Raw genomic sequence first — 26624 nt, 5'->3', positions numbered from 1 at the left:
TTTAAAATGGTGCTTAACATTCCTTATAATCCCAGCATCCAGTGGTTGCAAATGACTTGTTGCGTTCGGGGGCAGGAACACCACCTTAACACTCTGTAGTGTCATTTGTTTTGGATGGGCGGTGCACTGGTCCAGCAGCAAAACTATTTTTCTGTTGAGGCAAGACATCTTGCGGTCGAGGTACGTGACGAATTCCATAAACAAAGAAGACGTCATCCATGCTTTTTTGTTCGCCTTGTAGACGCAGGGCAATCGACCGGCTGCCTTAAAGCATCGGGGCTTTTGATATTTGCCAATGACTGTCAGCGGCATCTTTTCCGATCCGTCGGCGTTGCAACAAAACAAAACTGTGATACGTTGTTTGCTCTTTTGTCCGCCCCGGCAGGCATCGCCTTTAAAGCACAAACTTTTTTCGGGCTGGAGATTGTAAAACAGCCCTGCTTCATCTACATTAAAAACATCACGTGCCTCATATCCCGCTATGTAAGACGGCAGTGTGGTTGTCATCCAGTCTTCCACGGCGGAGGCGTCGACCTTTTTTCCTTCGCCACAAACGGTCTTGTATGAAAGATTATGACGCACCTTGAACCGGTGAATCCATCCACCGGAGGCCTGAAAATCATCAATTCCAAGTGTGAGTGCGATGTCCGCTGCCTTCTCACGAAGCACTTTTCCGTCGATGTTGACGCCGGCCGCCGTGACCTCTCTGAACCACGTTAGAAGAACCTCTTCCAACTTCACATGGTGGGCAGTTTTGGCTTCTTTAGAATTCATCGCGAAGTGCTGCACATTCTGCATAATTTGGTCGCGCTGACCAACGATCGTTGACAGCGGCAGGCCTAGCTCCTTGGCCATGTCAGTGCGCCTTTTCTTGGGCTCTTTGTCCACCTTATTTAAAATTTCCAATTTGTCTTTAAAGGTCAGCGCCTTTCTCTTCCGTGACATTGCAGTATGATGTACCTTTTCGCGTTGCTGAGATGATCACAAAACGACGCGCTATCAACGCGTTGTCAGCCTCAACAAACGAGAAAACGAAGCAACGTGTTGCCGTTGCAGCGGAGACTCCGGAAAGCGGAAGAGCGTGGCCTGCGGGGCGGCGGAGAAATGTGGAGAGGGCCGCAAGGCCGTGCGCACAACACCAGTAGCAGAAAGCAACAACGAGATAAAAAAAAAATGCGGGGGGAGGGGAGAGAAAGAGAGAGCAGGAGGGGGGGGGGGGGCAAGATATCGCTGCCTTCTTCGCCAACTTCGCTGCTGCCGCGGGTTGCCAAGCCGGTTTTTTCTCGCTGTATTTTTTTTTCTTCTTTCGCGCGCGTGTGCGTGATCCGTGCTATCAGTGCTGCGCCGCTGCGCACGCTTTTCTCGCTGTGCGTGTGTGCGTGGGTCTCGACCGGTCGTGATACTGAAGTTCGTATCACCCGTAGCGAAAAGAAAAAGTGTTCGGAACATCCGATTTTTTGCCCACTGAACGCAATGCAATTCGGCCGGGGAATTTTATAAATTCGTATCACACCGAATTTCGTATCAGCCGAGTTCGTATCACCGAGATTCTACTGTATGCACGTGTTTTATACTAAATAAATCAGTTTTTCTTCTCGTGTATGTGCGTGTGGTTTGGCACCTTTAAATTTAAGATGATCAGTTACCAACTAGCCCACCAAGAAGTTCTCTGTAATCATTGTTAGAAGATTCAACATGAGAAAATGCACTTGTTATAGCAGCGGCAAGCAGTTTTAGAGCCAAATTTCGACCTTCATCTTGTCTCAACACCTGTTTCCCTACCTCAGCCATTAGGCTTGCCGGCACGCGATAGGGGTAGGGCCCCTTGGGCGTAAATCCCTCCTGCAGCACGGTCTCTTGCTGTTTTACCACCGCCACCCCTGGCCTATCATTAAAAAGTTCCGCGTGTTCCGTGAATACTTCCAGAATGCGGTTTTGCTCGTGTTCAAATAAATGGACAATCGCGACGGACGTGCATCTACAGGTCGTGCAGCCAACGGTCAAGGCGTATACTCTACGTCACCGAACGTGCTGTCCCCCTCAAACATTATGCCTATCTACACTCATCACCCGACTAACATAGGGACGCATCTTGCTCGCATACACTAGCTTCTTACCGCCCGCCCTCTTGCATCTGTATGAAATGGGAATGGTCGCGGTACCTTTCAATTGCCGTACCCGGTTCTTTCCATTTTGGGAACATCTTGCCTTGGTGCTGTTGATCGAATATTAAAACAGCCTCCCCTTTTCCGGGCTCTTTCGCGGTCGTTCGCTTGCTAAACTGCGTGGCGTACGCATTTTGCTGCCTTAAGCTCACGGCCTTTGCGGCTTCGGTCGCTCTTTCTAGACAACCTTTCAGGTCTATCATGTACTGAGCCGGCGAGGGCCTGAAGTTTACTGGACACTCACTTTCTCCTATCCAAGGTTTCTTTACTATGCTGAGCGGGCCGTTTGGTTGGCTGCCTCCCATACAGCATCTCAAACGGGGCTACCCCTGTTGTGTCGTGCGGTACCTCGTGGTATGCCCACAACAGGAACAGCACAAACTTGTCCCAGTTTCTGCCTTCTTTCTGAACGACATTATAGAGCATGCTTTGAACGTTCTGTTCCAGCATTGGACAGATCCGTTACTTTCCGGATGACCCGGCGTCGAAAATCTAGGGGAACACCCCAGCTTCATTAAAACTCTGGTTAGCTCTGAGGTAGTTTGTTCCGCAGTCTGACGAGACCATCTCGGGGATTCCTGTCCTACTGAACACCTTTAGAAGGGCGTCGGAAGTAGCCTTAGCGCTCAGCAAACGCAAGCAGACGACCTCTGACCAGCGTGTGCACAAGTCAATGACGCAGCGCATACTTGTGGCCCCTACCTGATGCCGGCTCCAGCGGCCCCATGATATCGACATTTATCTGCTGAAATGGATACCTTGGCCTCGCCAAGAGTTGTATTGGTACGCTGTCTGCTTGGCGCAAGTCTGACCTTGTTTGACAATTGTAACAGCTGTCACTGTGCCGCTTGACTTCGTTTTCTACGCCCAGTCAATAGAAACTGGTTTTTATCCTAGATTTTGTCTTTGTCCTCCCCAGTTTGACTTGTGTGCCAACTGCAGAAGTTCCCTGTGGCAGCAAACAGTCTGTGACACCAGCCTCTCTATCAGTGCACGCAGGACCGGCACGGCCTCTTGGCTGTCGGCAAATGCGCCCGCGTTTCTCTTTAACGTGAGGGGTAGGACCATCAACCTCGCCTGTACTTTTTCCCCGAACGCGGAGATCAAGCTAATCGTCCCGTGAGGTTTCACCAGTTCAGGCGGCACAACACTCTCTCGAACTATGTCCCCAACCTGACACGTAAGCGTTAGCGGCTCACGCTGGTGCTGCGCTGCCGCCTCCTCCCGTATCGCCACGCGTGCGGACAGCCTGTTCCTTTAGTGTGTTTCGTGTGTCCTCCTTTTTAGCGTGTGGACAGCTCGCCTTTTGATGTTCTACTGTTCCGCAGATGAAGCAACAACCCCTTTGTCGTGGTGTGTCCCTTGTGCTCGACCTTGAACGTATCTAGGAGGTTCCCTAACCTGCTTCTTTGCGTCTGTACTTTGCTTATCTGTGCTTTTCTGCTCTACCCCTCTGTCGGCACTGTTTTTTCCCTCTGCATCTTCGAAGGTTCGCCACCCTGTGCCCTCTTGCAGCATCACATACTTTAATGCTGTTTCTGAGAGGTTATTTTTCAATTGGTCTGCCACTAATAGTTCCAGTAGCTGCTCAAAGGTAGTAACATTCCACTCATCTACGTAGAAGCGCAAATAGCTGTGGAGTCGAGTCGCGTATGCTCTCCATCCTTCAGCGTTCCACTTCTTCGCGCCTTGAAACCTGCTGAGATACTGTTCACTCAAAGTTTCAGCTCCTCTAGCACGGCTTTTTTTACGTTGGCGCTAGCCGAGTCGACAGAAACTGCACCTTCTCCGCCATGAGTGAGAAAGTAATTTGGCACCACCGTTCTTTCGGTACATCGTATGCTTCGAATGCGTTCTTCGCCGCCTCGAACCAGACTGGCACTTGCACGTCACTCAGGAACTTTGGGAGTATCCCGCGAGCAATTTTTAATAGTGTCGCAGCTCACTGTGCCTCTCTACCACTACCAAAGCCATCTCCAGCGCTTCCTCGCCGATTCACCTGTGCGAACTCTAGTTGCAATTTCGCTAGCTGACGTTTCTCCTTAGCCAGCAGTAGTTCGGCCTGAATTTTTGGGTTCATACCTTCCATCTCCTACGCCTCTGGGATTACTGAAGTCTCCTCCGTCTCGCTAGACTCGCCTTCACCGAGTAATGTGTCATCTGTGTCACTCATCGCCCTCGCTTTCTGCCTATTAGGGTTTAAATGGGCGAAGTGTGTCTCCATGCAACCTACCCAAGCCTATCTGGACAGCAATGCTCAAGCCGGCACGAAACAAGAAGGTACTCAACCTTTGATGCCTGACACCTGGTCACCTCCGTGCCGCCGTTGGTGTTGAGCCCGCTGCTGTCGTCTTGCTTGTGCCTGTCAATAGCTCAGTCACTGTTCTGATTATCCCAAGCAGTGGTTGCCTTGCGTCGCTGGTCCACCGCCGTGGGCCTTGTTGCTGTCTCTGCTCCGATGACTGGAGCTTGCTTGCCGTCACCTTCAGTCTCCCCGCCGTATTCAAGAACTAAACTTAAACTTAACTTACAAGTTAAGTGACTCATCGGCACTTAACGCGTTTCATGAACAACACTTGCACTTAAGCCACACTTAAAACCGCACTTATCGGCCCCAAAAGTTAACTTTCCAAAAGTAGCTCCCTACCTAGCTTAAGTGCAGCTTTTTCGCATTCAAAATGGCCGACTCCTACCGCTGCTTTTCCGATTTCGTCGACTACTGCGTTCGTGCAACTGATATCGCCGAAGACAGAGCGTACAGGTACGCACGCGCACCGCGGCCAGTGCTCAGGGATCGGCAGAACCCAATGGAGTTATACAACGACGCCGAATTCCTTAGCAGGTACCGCTTTTCCAAAGAAGCGGTACTGGAGCTGCTCGGAAGGCTTCCCCTTCGCGCCAACAGCGACGAACGCTGTCTCCCCGTGCCGCCGCTCCTGCAATTACTTCTGGCCCTGCGGTTCTACGGAGCTGGAACCTTCCAGGTTGTCACCGGTGACCTTGTGAATGTGTCGCAACCAACAGTGTCCCGCATAATAGCACGGATTTCATATATGATCGCCGGCACTTTGTTCCCGACGCTCGTCAAGCTGCCAAGCGCCACCGAAGCCCCGGCGGTAATGCAGCAGTTTTATGCAGTGGCAAACTTTCCCGGTGTCACCGGGTGCATTGACTGCACCCACATCCCGATAAAAAGTCCGGGAGGAGAAGATGCGGAAGTGTTTCGGAACAGGAAAGGCTACTTTTCCATCAATGTTCAGGTATGTCTCCAGCGAAAATATTCAGCGAATCGAGAAAAAAACAAAAAAGGACGCAATATTTTTTGATAGCTCTGGAACTTCATGCTTCATTGATTACCAAGATATGAAAAGAGTGCGAAATGTACCGTTGTTTTTCGATACGTTCATGGTAGCTATAAACCAACTTTAAAGAGGCTTGCGAGCAGGTAGGAGAAGCCAGCTTTTCGTTTTGTTGACTGTGCCAAAAGCAACGAATTTTACAGTAATTGCAGAAAAGTAGGGGTGATAGCTGTGAACTATAGTATGCAAGCATAATTCATGATTTTAAGCATAGCTAAATGTTTTCACCATAACTGCCTGGCAATAAATAAAGTAATCATTAATGTTTACTGTTTCAGATACAAAATGTAACTTATTGCCGTATTTTCTTGGTTTCCATATGTTGTGCATGCTTTCAGCAATACAACAGGCTGTTCACAGTTCGTGTCAGTAGACATCGATATAACAAAACAGTACTATACGAATTTCCCGTGTCGTTGCCACATTTTTGTGCAGTGACCTAAAATGTATATAAATACAGGCAGTACTTGGGCTAGTGTGCAAACGTTTGCACTACGCAAGTAGCCTTAATTTTTATTCATCTGACCACTACTGTTCTCGTATAGGCCATAATTACTGGCAGCAATGCGAGTAGAGTACATGTTGCAAGAGCCAGTTTACTTCTTCTTGCAGGCAATAACAGGGCCCAACCTCCAATTTTTGGACCTGGTAGCCAGCTGGCCTGGTTCGGCTCATGACAGCCGTATTTTCGATAACAGTCGAGCAATGGTCCTGTACGAGCAGGGCAATATTCCTGGTGTCCTTCTTGGTGATATGGGCTATGCGTGCAGGCACTACCTGATGACACCTTTGAGAGATGACGTGCAACAAGGGAGTCCACAGCACAAGTAAGTTGAAGCTGTAGCTTTAACAAAGGCAAGTGCAGTGGCTCAATAAAGAAAAACTTTTATTTTTCTGCAGGTACAACAAGTCACAAACACGGACACGCTGCACCATTGAGAGAACCTTCGGGGTATGGAAGAGAAGGTTTCCATGCCTCGATATGACGCTGCAGATTAAAACAGCTACAGTGCCTATAGTGATCACAGCATGTGCAGCACTGCACAACCTGGGCAGGCTGCTCAGAGACCCCAACCCCCCAGCAGCGCAGTATGATGCCACTTGTGACAACACTCCGCCTATTCCTAACTCTGGAGGAGCTCAGCCATCCCCCTTGGTGCCACTGATGCACACAACAAGTGGTTTCAGAACAAGAGAAAGGATCATTGCGCAGTATTTTCACTGAGCGGAATCAATGTGCTAGACCCATATTCTTTATCTTTGATTAAAGGTGGGAAACACAGACAGGAGGAAGACACGACTGAGCAGCTCACAGCTGCTTTATTTGCAGATAGAACGCACCAACATACAGCCATCATATAAGTAAGGAACACAATCTCATCACTGAACTGAAGCTCTTGCTTGAATCTTTTGTGTTCCTTGCATGTGTGATGACCGCATATTTATGCTTTCTTTCTGCCAATCATGAAGTTCCTTATTAGCTGTTTTGCGACAGGATGTGTAAAGAAATTTTATACGTTTGCTCTCCTAATGCATAATAACCTCTGTACCCCAGCATCATTACAATATTCCAATGTCCTGCTTTGAATATTATTCAGTTTTATAATTTGCTTGGTATTTCAATTTTTTTATGGCAATGTTAGAAGTTTTCTGGTGAATTTAGACCACCTGGGGATTTATTAATGCATTTGGTTTGGTTTGCATTGCCCTAAAGCAACTCAGGTTTTGAGGAACACAGATGTCGAGAACTAGTGCAGCTATTTTTTCATTGCTCTCGTCGACTTGTCTCTCAAGCGTATTGAAGCCTTCCAACTTTTTGTCAATTGCATCAAGCTTTTGGTTAGTCGCTGCTCTACCTTTCTTTATTTCTTGGATACCCAGAAATTTAAACCACCTATGGTTCTCTAACATTGCACAGTATGCCAACATGAATAAAACACCATAAGCATCATACTTCCTTGTTGTATTTGTGCCTTCATTGGCCGTGAAGCAACTAACTTTCTTGTTCCTAGATATATTTCGCTTTGATGGCGTCTTGTGCACAAATTTATCGTGAACAATTGTAGCCATGTTTGACCGGTTTCACACTGTTCCAGATCGTCTTTGTTGCCTCTGGCGACTTTGTCACAATGTATAATTCCTTGCAACCGCTGGACATCGACGACAGTATTTTCACTTTGTTTTTGGCTAACCAGACGCCTCACACACCTGTAACTTTAGAAATTATAGCTCGACTTGAGATAACCAAGTTGCAAGCAAGAGTTCACATGACACAGTAGCATTATGATTGCAATTGATAAAGATGATGTCACGCATTTTCTGTGTTCAGAGTGGCTTGTTGCTATTAACCGTGTCGAGGTGTGCCGCTTGCCCTCAAAGTAGACTGGAAATGGGCCTACAGCAAGGGCACCAGTGTTTCACAAGCAAACACTAGACGTCGGCAACAGTATTTTCACTTTGTTTTCGGCTAACAAGATGCCTCACACACCTATAACTTTAGAAATTATAGCTCGACTTGAGATAACCAAGTTGCAAACAAGAGTTCACATGACACAGTAGCATTATGATTGCAATTGATAAAGATGATGTCACACATTTTCTGTGTTCAGAGTGGCTTGTTGCTATTAACCGTGTCGAGGTGTGCCGCTTGCCCTCAAAGTAGACTGGAAATGGGCCTACAGCAAGGGCACCAGTGTTTCACAAGCAAACACTAGACGTCGACAACAGTATTTTCACTTTGTTTTCGGCTAACCAGATGCCTCACACACCTGTAACTTTAGAAATTATAGCTCGACTTGAGATAACCAAGTTGCAAACAAGAGTCCACATGACACAGTAGCATTATGATTGCAATTGATAAAGATGATGTCACACATTTTCTGTGTTCAGAGAGGCTTGTTGCTATTAACCGTGTCGAGGTGTGCCGCTTGCCCTCAAAGTAGACTGGAAATGGGCCTACAGCAAGGGCACCAGTGTTTCACAAGCAAACACTAGACGTCGACAACAGTATTTTCACTTTGTTTTCGGCTAACCAGATGCCTCACACACCTGTAACTTTAGAAATTATAGCTCGACTTGAGATAACCAAGTTGCAAACAAGAGTTCACATGACACAGTAGCATTATGATTGCAATTGATAAAGATGATGTCACACATTTTCTGTGTTCAGAGTGGCTTGTTGCTATTAACCGTGTCGAGGTGTGCCGCTTGCCCTCAAAGTAGACTGGAAATGGGCCTACAGCAAGGGCACCAGTGTTTCACAAGCAAACACTAGACGTCGACAACAGTATTTTCACTTTGTTTTCGGCTAACCAGATGCCTCACACACCTGTAACTTTAGAAATTATAGCTCGACTTGAGATAACCAAGTTGCAAACAAGAGTCCACATGACACAGTAGCATTATGATTGCAATTGATAAAGATGATGTCACACATTTTCTGTGTTCAGAGAGGCTTGTTGCTATTAACCGTGTCGAGGTGTGCCGCTTGCCCTCAAAGTAGACTGGAAATGGGCCTACAGCAAGGGCACCAGTGTTTCACAAGCAAACACTAGACGTCGACAACAGTATTTTCACTTTGTTTTCGGCTAACCAGATGCCTCACACACCTGTAACTTTAGAAATTATAGCTCGACTTGAGATAACCAAGTTGCAAACAAGAGTTCACATGACACAGTAGCATTATGATTGCAATTGATAAAGATGATGTCACACATTTTCTGTGTTCAGAGTGGCTTGTTGCTATTAACCGTGTCGAGGTGTGCCGCTTGCCCTCAAAGTAGACTGGAAATGGGCCTACAGCAAGGGCACCAGTGTTTCACAAGCAAACACTAGACGTCGACAACAGTATTTTCACTTTGTTTTCGGCTAACAAGATGCCTCACACACCTGTAACTTTAGAAATTATAGCTCGACTTGAGATAACCAAGTTGCAAACAAGAGTTCACATGACACAGTAGCATTATGATTGCAATTGATATAGATGACGTCACACATTTTCTGTGTTCAGAGTGGCTTGTTGCTATTAACCGTGTCGAGGTGTGCCGCTTGCCCTCAAAGTAGACTGGAAATGGGCCTACAGCAAGGGCACCAGTGTTTCACAAGCAAACACTAGACGTCGACAACAAGTAAGCAGACGCTGCAGTGTTCACAAATACAGCACTCATACAAAAAAAAACTTTATTTTCTGCAGATACAATAAATCACAGACAAGGACTCGCTGCACCATTGAAAGAACGTTCGGGGGGTGGAAGCGACGGTTTCCGTGCCTCGACATGACCCTTCAGATTTTATTGTAAAGAACACAAATATACTCTCCATCTACAACCAAGAGCATGCATGAGTAGTACTAACAGCACCGATACCTGAAAACTTGAATCTGAACTATCAAGATACCGCAGTTCACAGTCACGAACGAGAAAAGACGGGGTGCTAATGCATGTGTCGCGGTTTTTAGGAATGCAAAATGGGGGGGGGGGGGGGGCTTCGCTGTTTCTCTGGTTAATCATTGTGGTGCTTGTACAAGATAATATTATCTTTAAAGAGCACGCAGCATGGTTTGTTGTTAGAATTAGGAGTTTTACGGTGGCATTCCCAGTAGTGCAAGGCCAAATTCGAGGGAGGGGCCCCATCCAAAGAAGTATTGTACTCACATATGCGGGTATTCACGCACCTTCCCGTATGACCTATACATCTTTTTCCACACGTGAAGGAAAAATTATACATCGCACCCGCACCAGGCCGCAAATATGGTGTAATGTTTTTTTTTTTTTTTCTGCATCTAATAAGCTAGGCAAACTTTACAACATGGTTGATAGGATATCCAAGGCAGAAAAAGAACAAAGACGAAAAAGAGGAATAACAAAAAAAGCATGCCAGATAAATCAATAATGAAGTTTGTCCCTTGTGCCACAAGTGTGGTGTGAGTACTGCTCATGTTAGTACTGTGATGTTAGTACTGCTCATACGTGTTCTTGGTTGTAGATGGAGTACAATTTGTGCTCTTTCCAATAAAATCTTCAGTTGCTAGTCAGCGCGGGTTCAATATTCTCTCTTGTCTTTATTGTTGCGGTGATATCTTTTTACTAAAAAACTCTTTAGCGGAAAAAAGGGGCTCGTTATGATACAATTAAAATATTCAACAGTCTGCAAGTCCGAAGTCAACAAGGGGATATATTTTTTTATGTTTGTAGTTGATATTTACCTGAATTAGTCATGTGATGATTTTAGGGAGAAAGATTATTAAATGCAAAGTGGAAAGAAAAACAATGCGTCGATTGTAAATGAGCCCACCATTTGCGCATTGTTTTTCCTTATACTTTCAGTGCACGCCAAAGAAGCCCAGGTGGTCAAAATTTTCGGAGTCCTCCACTACGGCGTCTCTCGTAGCCTGAGTCGCTTTGGGACGTTAAACCCCACAAACCAACCAACCAATATTCTCAATATCAACTAGAAAAGCATAAAAAAGGTATCCCCTACATTTACCTTGGGCTTGCAGACTGTTGACTGCTTTCATTGAAAACTTTCTGTATACTTACCCCATTTCTGACCTGATCTTTTCAGTTTTCCTTTCCATTAAGCTTTTTGATTTGTAGGTCAAGGAGGAGTTTTTTTTTTCCTTTTCAATTCCCTATCCAAGTTTAAATTCTCCATTTCAATGTCATGAGCTTGGGCTCTTTTCGCTAACCGATCTTTGTGCTCAGCTTTCAGAAGCCGAACCCTCAAACAGTGTTCTCGCGTCTTTTCTTTTTTTTTCACTTTCAATGGCTGCGAGGCGAGCCATTAGCTCTCGCTCAATCAGTGTTTGCCTTTGTGCATTGGCAGAGCGACTGGTAGCTCCTACCCTCACTTCTGAGGAAGCGGATGCTGATGCTGTCATAGGTGGTGCAGCTAGCGGAGCAGCAGATGTTGCTGGCACGGCCCTTGGGGTAGGTGGGATGGCTGGAAGAATGCTTGATGCAGCCTGGCTCGGTTGCTCGGCAGAAGCAGCAGAGGTACTCGTAGCTGCATCGGCCAGCTCCTCCTCCATTTCTGGCACCTCATCCTGATGGAAATGCCAGGACCAGTGTGGGTCCTCTGCATCATCTTAGGCAGAAGTGCTTGGGATTAGATGTCGCAGTGAGGGTGCATACTTTGGATCAAGAAACACTTCAATTCTCACAGCAGTTCACTAAACCTTTCAATGGTTCATAATAAATGAGTATGTGAAATGCATTGACAGCCTGAGAGATGTGTTTCATGTTTACAATGATGCAGTGTTCTACAGAAGACATTTTATCATTTACATTGTGCAGTAACTCAAGCAATGTTTCAGTTAGAGCCAATTTATACGACATATCAATGGAAATAAACCAGGCATATTGTCTATACTTTGGAGGGAATCAATTCTAGAATACGGTTCTCATATATATATATATATTTATGACCGACAATGGCTTGGCAGATACGTTTATGTAGTGCATCTGCAACTTTCCAAAAACCACTACGGTGCAAAGAAAACAACACAATATGTAGAAGGACATCAAATGCTCTGTTTTGCGTTGTTTTTTTGCGCCGTAATGATTTTCAAGTCATGAACCAGCTCGGACCACAGGCCATTATTGTAAAGCATCTGAAACTTAGATGTATCTTTTGTTATAAAGGTCACACAGGTATACTATAAGACCACACAGATGCCATAGTAAAAATGCTCATGGGTGTGCACTGTGAATGTTAGAGCAGCTTTACACACTTTGATAAGAAAAGTTTATATGCAAAGAAAAAATAAAATGTGAAGCTACAGCAGCAGCTCCCCAGCTCTGAGGAGATCTGGGGAGACACGAAAGGCAGGGATATGCTACAATTTTTTTTTTCTGGATAGCCTATTCTTACTACATAAAGGAAATGGTTGAAAAAGTTATGCATACCAGTGCATGCCCACCAGCTTCGATATCTCAGCAAAAATATATTTCGAATTTTAGTGGTGCATTTATTTTCGGTTCCTGCAGTACGAGTACAAAAAAATGAAAAGGCGTACCACTAGGTCCTGCTAGTGGAGTTTCTTGTGTCTGCGACAGCAAGGCGGCCACAGACGGTGTTACTGCTGTAGATTCAGCCTGCTGGTGGCGCTCCCGGTCGCTGTCGAATGGGTTTGGCACTCGAACTCCCATGTGGGAGGCGACAGCGCCGACCCGCTGAAGTTCGTCTGTCAGCTGGCTCGGTGGTGCTGAACCACCGCCTGGGAAATCGCAGAAACCGCTGTTAGTAGAGTTGGAGCAATTCTACACAGAAAATCATTAAGCGATAAGAAGGTTTAGAAATGAAGCGGTTTTCACAGCGCTTGTACTGTGATGCTGTTACTTTGGGGCACGCTCAAAACATATCAAATCGCAAATTGTTTACTCATGCAAGTTTACTATTCACTTTCTATTCTTTCTCTACAGCAGGCACACGATGCTTGTGTGCGTTTCATAGTAATTCGTGGGGTAAAACACAGCACTCGTTCCAAAAGCGGGTGTGTTGAAGCTTGCTGCAAGCTGCGCCAAAAATTTCAACCCCTATTCAGCTGAGTAAAAGCTAGGATTACAGCTGTTTTCAAACTCTGTGCTACGTTACTGTGCTCACCACTTTAAGCATTACATCGCAGCAAAATAGTTACTCATGTAGGTTGTGAGGTTCCATGCTGTTGCACAACGCCTTTAATACTCTAGCTTCGAGCTTGTGAGATGAAGCAGGAGACTGCATGGCAGCTTTTCGCTGAATGCTAGGCGGGACGTACACGCAGCAAGCAATTGGAGCTGTGGTACAGCAACAAAGACAAAAAAAGAAAACGAAAAAACGCAGGATAAAAGAAAACAGGACTTACCAGTCCGAAAAATTTCTCTTGTATCGTCCGCTTTTCCTTTCCGCCACTTCTCTTTCAAGTTCTCCCAACACTTTTTCAGTTGGAGCCATGTACGTGGGCGCACGTTATGGTGGGAGTTGAACTCTCGTTCTATCATTTCCCACTCTTTTCGCTTTCTCGCCACGCTCACTGCGTCAGTCTTCTTGTTTTCTACTACTGGCCGGTGCTTTTCAATGATGCTCAGGAGGATGGATCGCTCCTCTTCTGAAAAGTTCGCTTTCCTCTTTTCCATCGCGACCACGCGTGACACAGCACAGAACACGAAGCAAACTATGTTAATGAGAAAACATAAAACACACTACAAACGTCAATACACTACCAATGAATACAAAACTCGAAATATATACAATAAAAACAGAAACAGCTACAATAAAAGGGCAGGGGAGCGAGACGAAAGAAGAACGTTGCGAGCGATGAATGCGGGCGAACAAAAAGTATGGTTGCAATTTCGACGGGAGCTTTGCTAGACGCACTACTATTGTGACGGCTCCATTTGTGGCCAGACAAGCAACAATAATTCGGTAAATCTAGCCCAATAAACTTTTTTTTTATTGTCAAATTGCAAGTTAAGACATTTGCTACCTATTTTCGATAATGTCCGACCGTTTACGTTTCTTATTAATTTAAAAACTTATTGTGTATGCAATAATATTTGCTTACCCTCGCTCCCATGGCACTTACGCATTTCTAAAAGGGCTACTTGGATAAGTTGAGTATAAGTGCTGTTTTGGAACGTTCGTCACAGAAAAGTTACACTTACACTTTCCGCGTTCTTAAGAATGCAGCCTTAAGTGGTAGTGTAAGTTCCGTTCTTGAATACGGCGGTCCGCCTCTGCCTCTACTTAACCCGTAGAGACCTCCTGTCCGACTGCGCCAGTAAATTTCTAACCGCCGTTATCCCAACCAGGGGTTGGCATGAACTGCTTCGTTTTCCAGGCAGGGGCCTGCTACACCAGCGGTGCTTCTCTGTCAAGAACGGATGTCTTGGGCGAGACAGAAGGGCCTTGACTGATGAACTGGACTTTTATGTACAATTATTTACATAATGTACATTTATACAAGATTGCAAAGACATCGCAAACACGGGAACTGGTTTCCCTGTCTTCCTGGGAGAGACTCCCAAACTCGGCAGAGCCGATGGTGCAGGGCACCGACCTAAGACGACTCAACCAAGAACAACATATGAACCTTTGGCAACTTCTGTTTACACCTTGGGATCACACCCCTTGGCCTGAACTATCCAATCACTGGCCATAAGTGGCGTGATTGGGCGAAGAAAATTCACCCTCGCCCCGTGCCCGGTCAGCGCTGCTCCCGCACTGAAACAATACAGGCAGGCGACCCATGGCGCTACTCTTTTTTTTTAAGGTTAGTGGCAACTGACCCCATGGGAACTCTCAAAGATGTTTGCTCCCACGCATTTTCACTCCTAACCCGCCTGACCATCCGCTGACAATGCGTCTCCTTCGCTGACCTGATTAAGAAATGGTGCCGTCGCTTCGCGACGCCTTTCTTCGAACGAGACATGGAGGGTCACCCACTTTCTATTCAGGGATTCGAGGGGGATTAACCGAACAATGCCCTACTGTCTGGGCGCTAGGCGCCGGCTTACACCTCAGCCGCGTCGACTCTGTCGTCTTTGCTGACCGATACCAGTTTCCGACCCGGGAGTGGTTAAGGGCTGGTGCCGTCTCTTCGCGGCACCTTTCTTCGAACGCGACACGGAGGGGCACCCACAACCCTTTCAGCCTCGGGTGTTTTATATATGCTATGCTTAGAGCTCTACTTAGTTTAGTGACTTCACATAAAGGGGAAATCGCATAAGGACGTAGAACTTCACTATGAGAAGCGTCATTTCTCTCATACATCCAAGCTTGAAAACCTCTGCACTTTTGCAAAAGCATCGCAAATTCACGCATCCTATTTGCATTAATTTGCCCTAAACTGAAAAAACATTTGAGGCTCTTCCTGCACGTTTCCGAGCTAAGCTCTGCAGACGGATAAAGAAACCTCCATGGTCGAAGTTTGAGATGATTTTGTGTGTGCGACGCGCACGATTTGCGCTCGAAATGAGATACGCAGAATAAGTACTACGTTTTGATTTGAGCTTGAACTTTTGAACCACATACAATGTAAGCTACGAGACTGCTAGAACCATGCCTAGTGACATACTTATGATCACCTGGAGGAAGGGTATTCAAAGTAGGTGCGACGCCATCAAGCCTTCGTCGACCGATCGGTCAAGATCATCAACCGGACTTAAAAGAAGCGGGGTGGGTTTCTCGTTTGTACGGCTAACATGATTTCCCCGCTGCGCAGAAATAGTGCGTCTCGTTAAGGGAAAGGCTCAAATGGGGATATAGACAGCAGAAAGAGCGTGCAATGAGAAAGAAAAAACGAAAAATATGGCATGCAGTAAGGGGGTTTGAAAGCACGACACGAGATATCTATGCACACGTTTTCCTCCGTGACCAATCGTCAACAACACATAGTAGGACAGAACAGCGCAATGGAAGGGAAACATGCAGAACACCAGCCACAGAAGCAGACGCCCCGGACGTTTCCTTTGCGGCGCGCGCGCTTCTGATGTGCTCCTGTACGCTGTTGAAAAAAAAAAGGTTGGAGAATTCACTAACCTTTACTTGTCCCATAGATCACTACCTTCTTAGTAACTTGAGGCAGTGAAAAACAGCTAGGGAAATTTACTGCCCTGGGAAGTTAGTGAACAGTACTAGCGCCAGTTAGTAGTACATTAGTGAACAACACCTTCCTGCATTATAGTTTGCCATTGGAAGGTAGTACGCGATACTACCTCACCTAGAGGTTCATACTACGTAGGTCCTAATGCCTATTAGAATATAGACCTAGTACATAATATTATGGGTTGCCATTGAAAAGGTAGCAGCAGAATGTTCTCATTAGTATAAAGTACTACATGGCATAATGTTCTCACTACGTACGTCTTAGTGGTTACTGCAGCAAATACCTAGTATCAATTACTACCTGTAGGGAGCTAGTATATGCATTGGTAGCTGAAATATTTGTGGGAATATTGGATATTTTAATGAAGTTGTGATAATTTAGAATTATTGTATTATTTGAAATGTGGTCAACTGTCATCGGCTCAAAGTACGGTGCAACTTCAAACTGATATGCAAACAAGGTTTATATCTTGTTTGCACCCGTCTCAAAGCAATAACGACAAAATTTGCGGGCACCAAACACTCGCTTTATTTTTAATTCAAGGCAGTGTGGCTATGCTCTCTTAAATCGCCCTGGCAGCTAATGGACAGAGTGGCGATGAGCTTTTTAGACCGCAGAAATGCTCCAGCACTGCGAAGAAGTCTTTGTTGCGCGGTGAATATTTGACATTGAATATCCAGTAGAGCTCCATTGCATATACAAGTCCCACGATGACATCCAAGCACTCCACCTTGACATCTTCAAATCCCACATATCGTCGTCAGCGTTCGTTTGGATGCGCTTCACTGCTGGATAGAATGCAGCATTCAAAACAATGAAATTAAAGCGCATAAAGGAATCTATAGCAAACAGTTATACTTACTGGCCCCATCAGGAAATGCGCCTTTTCTTTCACAACTAGTGGCAAAGGTTCCACCATATCAAGAGCAAGGTGATCTGCAAGTATTGCAGAATTGACAGATTTTAAAACCACTTCAGTGACAATAAAAGGGAGCAAGAAGACAAAGAGATTAATAAAGAAAAGTTATTACCTTTATGTCATATATTCAGATGATTTCAAATGCTCTTCTTTCCACCTGGTTGCTTAGGTACTTCCCTACAAAACACAAATTTTGTTAGCCATTCACGTTAAAATGGAGAAAGCACACATTGACGAAAAGAAAACTGAAGAAAACCGCGGGAGAAACAATGGACGAAATAATATTACCTTCCATGGCCTCTCTTGAGCTGTACGCCGTTAGAATGTTCTATCAAACTGCAGCTACCATTCTGGGATCCTTCTATTTCGTGGTCTTTAGGTAGTACTTCCATATTTTCGTCGCAGCGTTTAATCGCCAACACTTGTTAGCATACAGTGCCAACAACAGCAGATAGTAATGAATCATAAATATGACAAGTGCAGGGAAACTTGTGTACTCACATTTTCTGGAGTTTCCCTCCAGCTTAGAAAGCTCCTCAAAACACTGCACAGCTGCCTTTCCCGATCACTCTGATTTGCAGAGGTGTAGACACCTTTCCCCGAGCTTATTTATGAAACTCTGGATGTTTTTCTCTAGGTCAACGTTAGTTACCGCCTGGTGCAAGAAGCAGCCGAATTTGCTGAGGCTGTTGCATGGTTTGCAAATGCCTTTGTTAAAAATTCCACCTTGTAAGTGTTATGAATACCTAAATTTTGTTTAGTTTTAAGTTATGCAGTTTGACGTCCCAAAGCAACTCATGCTACGAGAGACACCGTAGCAGAGAGCTCCGGCGATTTCGACTACCTGGGGTTTTTTTACTAGCACTAACATCACACAGCCCACGGGTGCCTTTCTTTTCACCTCCATCGAAAAGCGGCTGCCGCGGCAGGGATTCGATCCCGAATCCTCGGGCATAATAGTCGAGCGCCCTAGCCACTGCAGCGGAATCTGCGTAAAGTCGACAATTCTAGATATACTTACCATTTCTCCAGTCGCTGGGGTTGGATACATATAGCAATGATTTCTCCTACGCTGGGAGCGCACTCGCTAAACCATTTTCTTCTAGCGGCCCGAGTTATGTGCATGGAGTAAGCAAGTTTGCGTAGGTCTGGAACCTGCTTTTTCATTTCATCCTTCATTAAGGCTGTGTACGCAGCCACAGCTGTCTCGTCATCTTGGCTGGGAAAGGACTCATCTGGTGCCTGTACAATACGTTCATCATGGAGGTCCTTTGAAATAATACTGAGCATTTAGAACAAAAATGAAGGGGTGGGAGATGGGGGGATCCTATATCTGCCAATGGAGTTCAATCTGTCCTGAAGATTGATATAAAGTGAAGATATAGTGGAAAAATATACAAATGGGTAAAAATGAATTCTTACGGTGCTGCACTTGCGCTAGTGAAAGCATGGAAATGCAATAAAGCGGCTGGAAAACGTCTAAAATATGGCTTTATACTCGCCACGCGACACTCTTTTCGTGCGAGGGCTCTAAAATGGCTGTATGATACATCGCGCGCCCCTTGTCGATCACAACCAGCGTTCTATACAGTTGAATCCCGCTATAACGAAATTCACGGTGCACGAAAAAAAATTCGTTCTCGCGGAACTTCGTTATCGCAAAAATTTGACGTGAAACGCAGAAAGAATTGCCCAAGCAGCAGCAAAGGCGTTTAATGCCAAAAATCTGTAAGCTTGGTTTGCTTACGCTTCACGGCGAGCAACGCCGTCACGCGATTTTCGCACTCGATCAGCAAACCCATTGCAACATCGTCGTCTCGGACAGCAACGAAATTCCTGATGACATCAAAAGCGTCCATCACCTGTACGGCGGTTGCCGCAGCCGGCGCTTCCTGTACGTCGTCGTCTTCTTCATCGGAAGAGTCCTTATCATTCCGGGCAGCTTTTATGATCTGCTCATCACTCACATCTTCGTGAACAACAACACAAGCATCAGCGCCGATGTATTCGTCGAGCTCGAGATTAGGCGGCACGGTTCCTATTTCTCCCAGCGTTTTCCAGGCGGCCGCGATCCCCGGAGCCGGTGACGCCTCTTCGTCGTCGTCTGTAACGCCTGGTGTTAGGCCAGCAGAGTGTACGGGTCGACCTTCGGCAAATCCGGCGTGCCTGAAACAGTTCACAATTACTGAGCGCCCCAGTGTGCTCCAGGCAGCAGACATAATCTGCAGTGCCACGTACAAGTCCACCTTCGTGTCTCGGCCGGTTTCAGTGTTAAAAAGCAGCCGCTGAATTAACCTCCCGCGGTTATGGCGGGCCTTGAAACGATGTTATGGCGGGCCTTGAAACGGTTTAGCCAGCCAATGCTGGCTTTAAAATCATCAATGCCAAGTAGGCATGCATAGTTCAAGGCTTTCTGCTGGACGATGCTTCCGGACAGGGGGACGTTGCTGGCTCGTGATTCCACAAACCACGCACACTGCTTTGTCCAACTCTTCATGGAGGGGCCGCGTCACCTTTTTGTGCTTCGAGGATGTGCCTGAAGCAAGTGCCATTCTCACGCTGTCCTTATTGCCTAGAATCGTTGACAGCGAACTTGCAGGAATTCCGAAGTCTTCAGCAATTGCCGCTTTCTTCCTTCCGCTTTGTGCTTGGGCGATTATTTGAGCTTTTTGCTCAAGGGAAAGAGTTTTGCGTTTTTTCACTTGCGTTGCCATCGTGTCCTGCGGATGAAAACTCGTCGTTGTCGAAGAGAAAGGCAGCGAGTGAACAACGCGACCACGACACAAAGCCAAAATGGCAGAACTGCAATCACGTGATTTCATGCTTAATGTGGCTTTGGATTTGACTTGGACTTCTCGCCAATAAAACTAGTTTCATGTTCGATTTTGAACGCGAAAATTTCGTTGAAGCGGAAACGCTCTGCAAAAATGGTTCGTTGTGCAGAGAAATTTAGGCCATTAATTCTTATAGGATACTCGCGGGGAATAAAAAATTATTCGTTGTCGCGGAAATTTCGTTGTGGCGGTATTCGTTGTGGCGGGATTCAACTGTAATTGGTTTATAGGAAATGCGCAATATCTGTCACAGTTCTATGCACACCTGGGTCTGTATTTCGAGTTTGTGCTGCAACTCGGTTGCAGTATTTGTGTATATCTCTCCTTTTTTTTCAGTGCCAATGCTCATGCAAAGCTGTCAAATCACAACGCTGCAAGCACATCATTGCAATGTTGCTGTTTATGAAGATGATGTACGGTGGCATCTTCCGTCCATCGGCAGTACAACAAAGCATTACGGTTGAACGTTGCTTCTCGTAGCCCGCAGTACGCATTTTTACTTCTTTTGACCCCTTCTCGGCCACTGTGTACGCCATGGGCATATCGAAGTAAACTGGGGTCTGGTCGGCATTTCCAATTTGCCCAAGTGCGTACCCCTTTTCAAGCCTCTTCTTTATGATGTACCGTTGAAAAGAAATTAATTTCTCTTCAAAATCTCCGGGCAGCTTCTGGCACACTGACGTTCGTCGCCGTAGGCTGAAACCAAAACGCTTCATAAATCTTTGAAGCCAGCCTCTGCTTGCCTTAAACGTAGTGCGCGGGATGCCTCGTGCTTTCGCGACCTCCCGTGCCTTCGCCTGAATAACTTCTGTAGTTACAGGAAGTGCTCCGGCCCTCTGCGTCTTCACAAACTTGGCGACTTCTTCTTCCACCATATGGTGACGGCCTCTGCAGGGTCCGGAAAATGCCATTCGGGTTGCAGCGCAGTTGAACAACTGGTCGCGTTGTTTTCGCCAGCGGCGGATATTTGTTTCGTCCACGCCGTACTCTCGCTGCGCTTGAAGGTTGGACGAGCTTTCCGCCGCAAGCACAACTTTCCGCCTGAAAGCAGCGGTATAATGACACCGCTTATTTGTAGGCGCCATCGCGTCGGGAAACGAAGTTCACGAATCGAAAGAACCACACGGAGAGTCCACGGACACGCTAGCAATTGCAGTAGGCCTGCCTACCCACAGACCAACGCTAGTCACCTGGATGGATGATAGTGGCTCTGCCCTTTGAATCGGGCGGCAGCTTGCGCCGCCTAGCCAAAAAATTAAAAGAAATATATTTATCTCTTCCCCATTTTTAGCTTCTAATTCGCCCGTATCTGCCCTCCTCCCTTTTTTTCCTCTCTTTATTCTCTTGACTTTTTCCACCAATCCTTTAACCTCTCTTTTGTTATAAGAATGCGTTCCTCATCCATTCGTCCATCTTCCCCAGCAAATCCCAGCGCTCTCTCCAGATCTGCCGCTTTTTCCGCGGGAAGGGCAGGACGAAGTTTTTGGCACCTTAGAACAACATGTTCCGTTGTTTCCTCCTCAGTTCCGCACGCTCCTCAGTTCCTGCGCAATACCGCGATGGCGATGGCGATTGTGCAGCCACATCCTCGAATCTAAGCCGACACCTCAGTTTCGTATTCGGAATTTCAGTAAAAACTATCGGCTTAGATTCGAATAAATACGGTATTTCTTTTTTGCGAAAGAGCTGAAGAATGTCCTAGCTTGCGGTAATAAAACCACCTGGTCCCGATGAGATTCATTCTGAGATGCTCGCCCATCTATCAGAAGCGTCTGTAGAAGCACTTCTGAAGTTTTTAACAAAATCTGGCTACTAGTTAAATACCGGAGGCTTGGAAACAGCCATAATTGTGCCATTCCTAAAACCCGGCAAGCCGCCGACCTGTCCTGGGAGTTACAGGCCTATAGCCCTAACTAGTTGTTCAGCGAAATCTTTCGAAAGTATTTTAAACACTAGATTAACCTTTAGAATCATGTAAACTTAATATTCATCAGTGCAATTTTAAAAAAGGATGCTTAACTATAGACCACCTTGTGCACCTCGAAAACACTGTCCGCGAGGCGTTTATGCATAGCATTGTCTTGCTGTTTTATTCAACCTAGAAAAGGCATATGATACTACTTGGAGATTCGGCATCCTATGTGATATAGCAGCTTTGGGCATCCGTGGTCGAATGCTCAGTGTTTTAAGACCTTCACATCTTCATTCCAAGTGCTACATATACTTTCTTAAATTTTTTCCCAGCTCATTATTCATCGCAAATGAATTTTAGGCCCTATACACCACTGTTTTTTATCCCTTCATGAAATGTTACAACTATCACATTACGCAAACTTGAGCTCTTTGGCCCGAGTCGCCCTTGCGCCATTAAAGTCCAACATCATCATCATTCCAAGTTCGTCCCTGTGCCACCTTGTCAAGGAGCTTCGTTCAGGAGAAGGAGGTACCTGAGGGGTGCATTCTAAGCACAATGCTTTTTGTTGTAAAAATACATCAACATGTGAGAGACAAATACAAATAATAAAACTAGTTGCATGGGCCGACAGAAACGGATTTCAGTTTTCCCCACAGAAGACTGGCAGTTATGTTTTCACTCAAACGGGGTATTCAGAACAACCCTGTCTTGCCTTGGGGTTCTGACAGGTGTGGAAAACCAGTTGCCTCCCCTTAGCCGCGACCGATTATCACCGCCCCAGCGAGCGTCGTGGGAGAAGGGGTAAATACCTCCCCTTGGGGAAAGGAGACCAGTGATGGGTGTGCCACCAAGACGTCTACGCGGGTTCCCGCGAGAAGACGAGAGATTCTCGATCCAGCCGGTAACGTGAACGGTCGTCTCTCGCCGCCTTTCCCGGCAAATGCCGGAAGATAGCAGGCATGGATTACACAGCACAACAAGAGGACCCGTCATGCACGACCGCCCGTCTTCTGGTTCCAAACGGCGAAGCGACTGGTAAATACCGCACGCTCTCGCCGCCTCCCGCGGCAAACGCCGGGTTTATGGCTTCGTCCGAAGAATGTGGCGCGCACGGGAAATCCTGGCCGCCATATTCACGGCGCGTGCAAATGTCCGCCGCCGAAATCGCACCCCCCATTCCCCAGCCGGTGAGTCGAAGTCCTTACGTAGCCTTGCCCTTCCAAGGAAAACCTTATTGATGTATAGCTAGCAGCCGGCATGCTCTGTATTATTTGCAAGTGCAATAAACAGCATTCGAGTAGTAACGCTGTGTAGTCCCCGTCCTTTGTCCCTTTGTTCCCCGCTGCGGGCCGCTAGCGAGAACGCTGCACCCTCGGAGTAGGAGTGGGACGGAAGACCGTCTCCCCTCAAGCCCCACGTTGGGCGCCAGTTGTGGGAGTTCTTACTAAGCCGTCGAGCCTCGTCTGAGGTCTTGGCCACGAACACCGCGTTCGCACACCACGAGCAGCCGCTTTCACGGCCGCAAAGTGGTAATGCAAGGTACGACACAACACAGAACAGTACTTTGCCCGGGACCAGATATTTATTGGGTCTTCCCAAAAACGCTGGTGATGACCTTGCTGGCGACCCTATCCTTTTGGATGGGGCCTGACAGTTGAAGGGCTAAATGGCGACGACAAAGAAGTAGAGTGGGGAGGTATTTACATGGCGTCCTTCCGTTGTCTCTCCTCGGCGGTAGCCGGTTCCCGCCGATCTCGGCGCATCTTGCCCTTGGCCCTTTTTCGGCCAATGAGCATCGCATCTGCGACGCCTGGCGGGTGCGCTCCTGCACCCGGCGAGGGCAGAGGGAAACGCGACGCTATTGAGGAACCCGTTTGGGTTACCCGGAGGAGAAGGAATACCTTTGTCCCCCTTCGTCCTCCGCGGCGCGCGGTACGTTCTCAGAATATGGTCAGAGAAAAAACACCTCTGTTATCGAATCGAATTTGCCCCTCTCAATTAATTTTCACAAATAAACCCAAAGCAACAAGACCGCTTGTCATGCGATTCGAAGGCATGTGCACTGAGCTGCATATCCTGGGCACCTTGCCTGATGTCCCACAAAACAGCCCTCTGCCTCCATTTTACAGTCTTTCTGCAATCTGTGACCTCACTCTCACACAGTTTCCAAAAACTGAAACCCCTTCAGGAGCACATTATTCACGAATTCCTTAAACTTCAGGAACAATACAGAAGCTTCACAGAGTTCTATACCGATGGATCGAAAACAGCTGTGTACACGGGAAGTGCAATCGTGCGAGGAGATTCCGAGGAAATAAGACTTCCACACTGCGCATCTATTTTCACTGCTGAATCCCACGCCATTTCTGTTGCCCTAGAGAAAATAAGTGAATGTTACGAACAGCATTATTTACACAGACTCCGTAGCTGTCCTCACAGCTCTAAATCCAAGAAATGCAGCCGCTCCTTTACTCGGCGACATAATACACAATATAACAGCCACAGCTCGAGGATACAACATAAAATTCTGGGTCCCGAGTCACGTGGGCATTAAAGGCAATGAGAGCAGACACGTGCTGCTGAAGCCCGTGACAAGCAAATAGAGTATAAGCATACCTTACAAAGACTATACGGAACTTGTACATCTCAAATTAAAAGAAAAATGGCAGTCTGCCTGGGACAGTGAAGTAGGAAACAAACTAAACTTAGTAAAGCCCATTTTGGGAGAATGGATGTCGTGCCGGCATCGGGAACGTTTCATAGAAGTAATACTATACTGCCTCCACATTGGACACACACACCTGACACACAATTTTCTGCGGACAAAAAGAGACAAACCTCAATGCGAAAAATGTGGAGAACAACTAACTATTAACCACGTCTTATTATCATGCACAGGTCTCGAAACACTAAGAAAAAATATTTTACCCCATTTTACAAACATTCCTTTTCACCCAAAACTGATTTTAGGCGAAGATGGACTTGTAGATTTGTGTTTTCAGTTTTCTAAAAGAAGCAAATGTCTTATGCAAACTGTAGAATAAATCAAGCGTGCACCAGTAAACAAATTAAAACCTCAAGCTTCCCACATCATTGCATTAGCAGCTTATGCGCCATAAAAACCAACACAACCGTTTTGTAAAAGGAGGCTTTCTAAACCAACTCTAGTTAGAACACACGCATTTTCCCCCTTTGTTTCACACACAAAAAATAACCTTGCTCTTGGCGCATGATAGATAGCCTTAGTTGCTTATGCGCCAAAAAAAACCAACACAACAGTTTTTCTCTCCGATTGCTTTGAACAGAACTATTTCAGAATGGGTTTATGGTGCATATCATGTTCGCAACAAACTAGAGCCACTTGCTAAGGAATCTACTTTCAAGTAAAACGGCCTTTGAAGGGCTCAGCACCCTAATCTTTTTTGTAGCTAGGGGTAATGCTCCTTCAGACAGCGCAGCATGGCAGGTTTATCTGCTCCTCTGAGAAGTTGTTGACATTGTCGTGGGCCATAAATCTGGCCGCGACTGCATGGCAATCAGTCTACATACGCCAGTCTCTGAGGCCTGTAAGCGGCACATTCGTTACTTTTTAATAAGGGTGTCCACCCCAGCGCAGCCATAAGGCTACAAAGGAAAGTTATGGAGCTTCGTAAAGAAAAATTCGTCTTGGTCCGGGGATCGAACCCAGGACCACCGCCTTTCCGGGGCAGTCGCTGTAACTGAGCTAACCAGGATGGCCGGCAGACCAGATGGTAGCGTGAGAGCGAAGTGATCAATAACTCGAAGTGGGAATGTTGGTCAAATATTTAGGGGAATATAATAAGACAGCTGTAGCTGATTAGCTAAGTTGGTAGAGCAGTTGCCCCGGAAAGGTGGTGGTCCCGGGTTCTATCCCCAGCCTAGAAGAAATTTTTCATTTTCTTTAACTAGAAAGTTTCTGAGAAATTTGTATAGCTTTCCATTGTATGGTACAGTTCCCGTGGTGTATGGTATACCCAGAAGCTGTAAGAGGTCAGCTACACGACTGAGAAGCGCTTCAGGAAGAAGACACTGCAAAAACATACACAGTGCCCTCTCTGCCGCCACAAAACGGACAAGTTCTTGCATCTATGATTCATTAAGAAACCGTTTTAAATTTCAGTATGTTCACAAGGTTCAGGAAATGCGTTTTAAGCAGATTGAATGCACCAAGTTTAGCTGAGACACACAAACTGTGCATGCAAGAATCTGGTGACATAATTACTCATCCTTTTCCCTTCAGCGCTTTCCACTTCAAAATTGCATATCTTTCTTGGCACGCATGTGTTACTTTATCATAGCCATTCATTTGTAGGGCTTGGCTATGTGCTCAAATGTGACTCGAAGAATATTCGACCGCCGGCGGCTGCGTTTCGATAGGCAAAACGAAGAGGCATCCGTGTGCTATGCGATGTCTCTCCAGGTGGTTGAAATTACTTAATAGCCGTCCACTACGGCTCCCCTATTTTTCCACTTTCACTCTCACCTTCCTCCCTTCCCTTAAACCCCCGCAAACCAAACCAATATATTACCAAAGATAGGATATATATTAGGCAAGGCGGTCACGTTAGTAACCACAACGAGCTAATACAGAACGCCTCTGTGCGGAAATGGCAGCTAGGCCTTGGACACATGTATCTTACAGGCTATGTGGCACGGGTGCTTCCGCCATCAGCGGACGAAAGAACAAGACATTACAAGTCCCATGGTTATTGCCTGCAAGGAGTCAATCGCGCACATGTACGCTGCGCCAAAATCTTACCGCCGCTACCCCTCTTCAGGACATAAAAAGTTAATACGCGCTGGCGCGTTCGCCACATCCGCGAGCG

The 26624-nt window shown here is 46.4% G+C and overlaps 1 protein-coding gene and 1 long non-coding RNA gene across 7 annotated transcripts in view; one reads left to right on the top strand and one right to left on the bottom strand.

Moving 5' to 3' along the window:
• The window catches only part of LOC146186488 (uncharacterized), a 92222-nt gene that overhangs the window by 51069 nt on the left and 14529 nt on the right, over nucleotides 1–26624 (top strand). For 4 of the 6 annotated variants that reach the window (XR_014708120.1, XR_014708122.1, XR_014708123.1 and 1 more), the window contains one exon: nucleotides 20199–20274. The exons of 1 other annotated variant lie outside the window; for it this stretch is intronic. This is a non-coding gene — a long non-coding RNA (uncharacterized LOC146186488). Of the gene's footprint in view, nucleotides 1–20198; nucleotides 20277–26624 lie in introns of those variants that run through there. One more of the 6 variants, XR_014708119.1, reaches the window with a different exon arrangement.
• On the bottom strand, nucleotides 9611–13655 carry LOC146186489 (uncharacterized). Its single transcript, XM_084607222.1, has 3 exons — nucleotides 13368–13655; nucleotides 12540–12740; nucleotides 9611–11608 (listed from the first exon to the last, which is right to left on the bottom strand). Exons 1-3 carry the CDS (start codon nucleotides 13636–13638, stop codon nucleotides 11223–11225), a joined length of 858 nt encoding a protein of 285 aa, XP_084463348.1. The 5' UTR covers nucleotides 13639–13655; the 3' UTR covers nucleotides 9611–11222.

The sequence above is a fragment of the Amblyomma maculatum genome, chromosome 6 (assembly GCF_055883805.1).
Source record: "Amblyomma maculatum isolate TAMU_Amacu chromosome 6, ASM5588380v1, whole genome shotgun sequence".
Lineage (NCBI taxonomy): Eukaryota > Metazoa > Arthropoda > Arachnida > Ixodida > Ixodidae > Amblyomma > Amblyomma maculatum.
The sequence above is the reverse complement of the archived record's forward strand: the minus strand, read 5'-3'. Positions and strand labels throughout refer to the sequence as shown.

Excerpts from the sequence above, each read along its gene's own strand:
- LOC146186489 (XM_084607222.1), bottom strand. The coding sequence starts at position 13,638 with ATGGAAAAGAGGAAAGCGAACTTTTCAGAAGAGGAGCGATCCATCCTC. Across the intron at positions 12,741-13,367 it reads AAGAGAAATTTTTCGGACTG|GCGGTGGTTCAGCACCACCG; the intron begins GTAAGTCCTGTT and ends GCGATTTCCCAG. Across the intron at positions 11,609-12,539 it reads TCCACTAGCAGGACCTAGTG|ATGATGCAGAGGACCCACAC; the intron begins GTACGCCTTTTC and ends CTTCTGCCTAAG.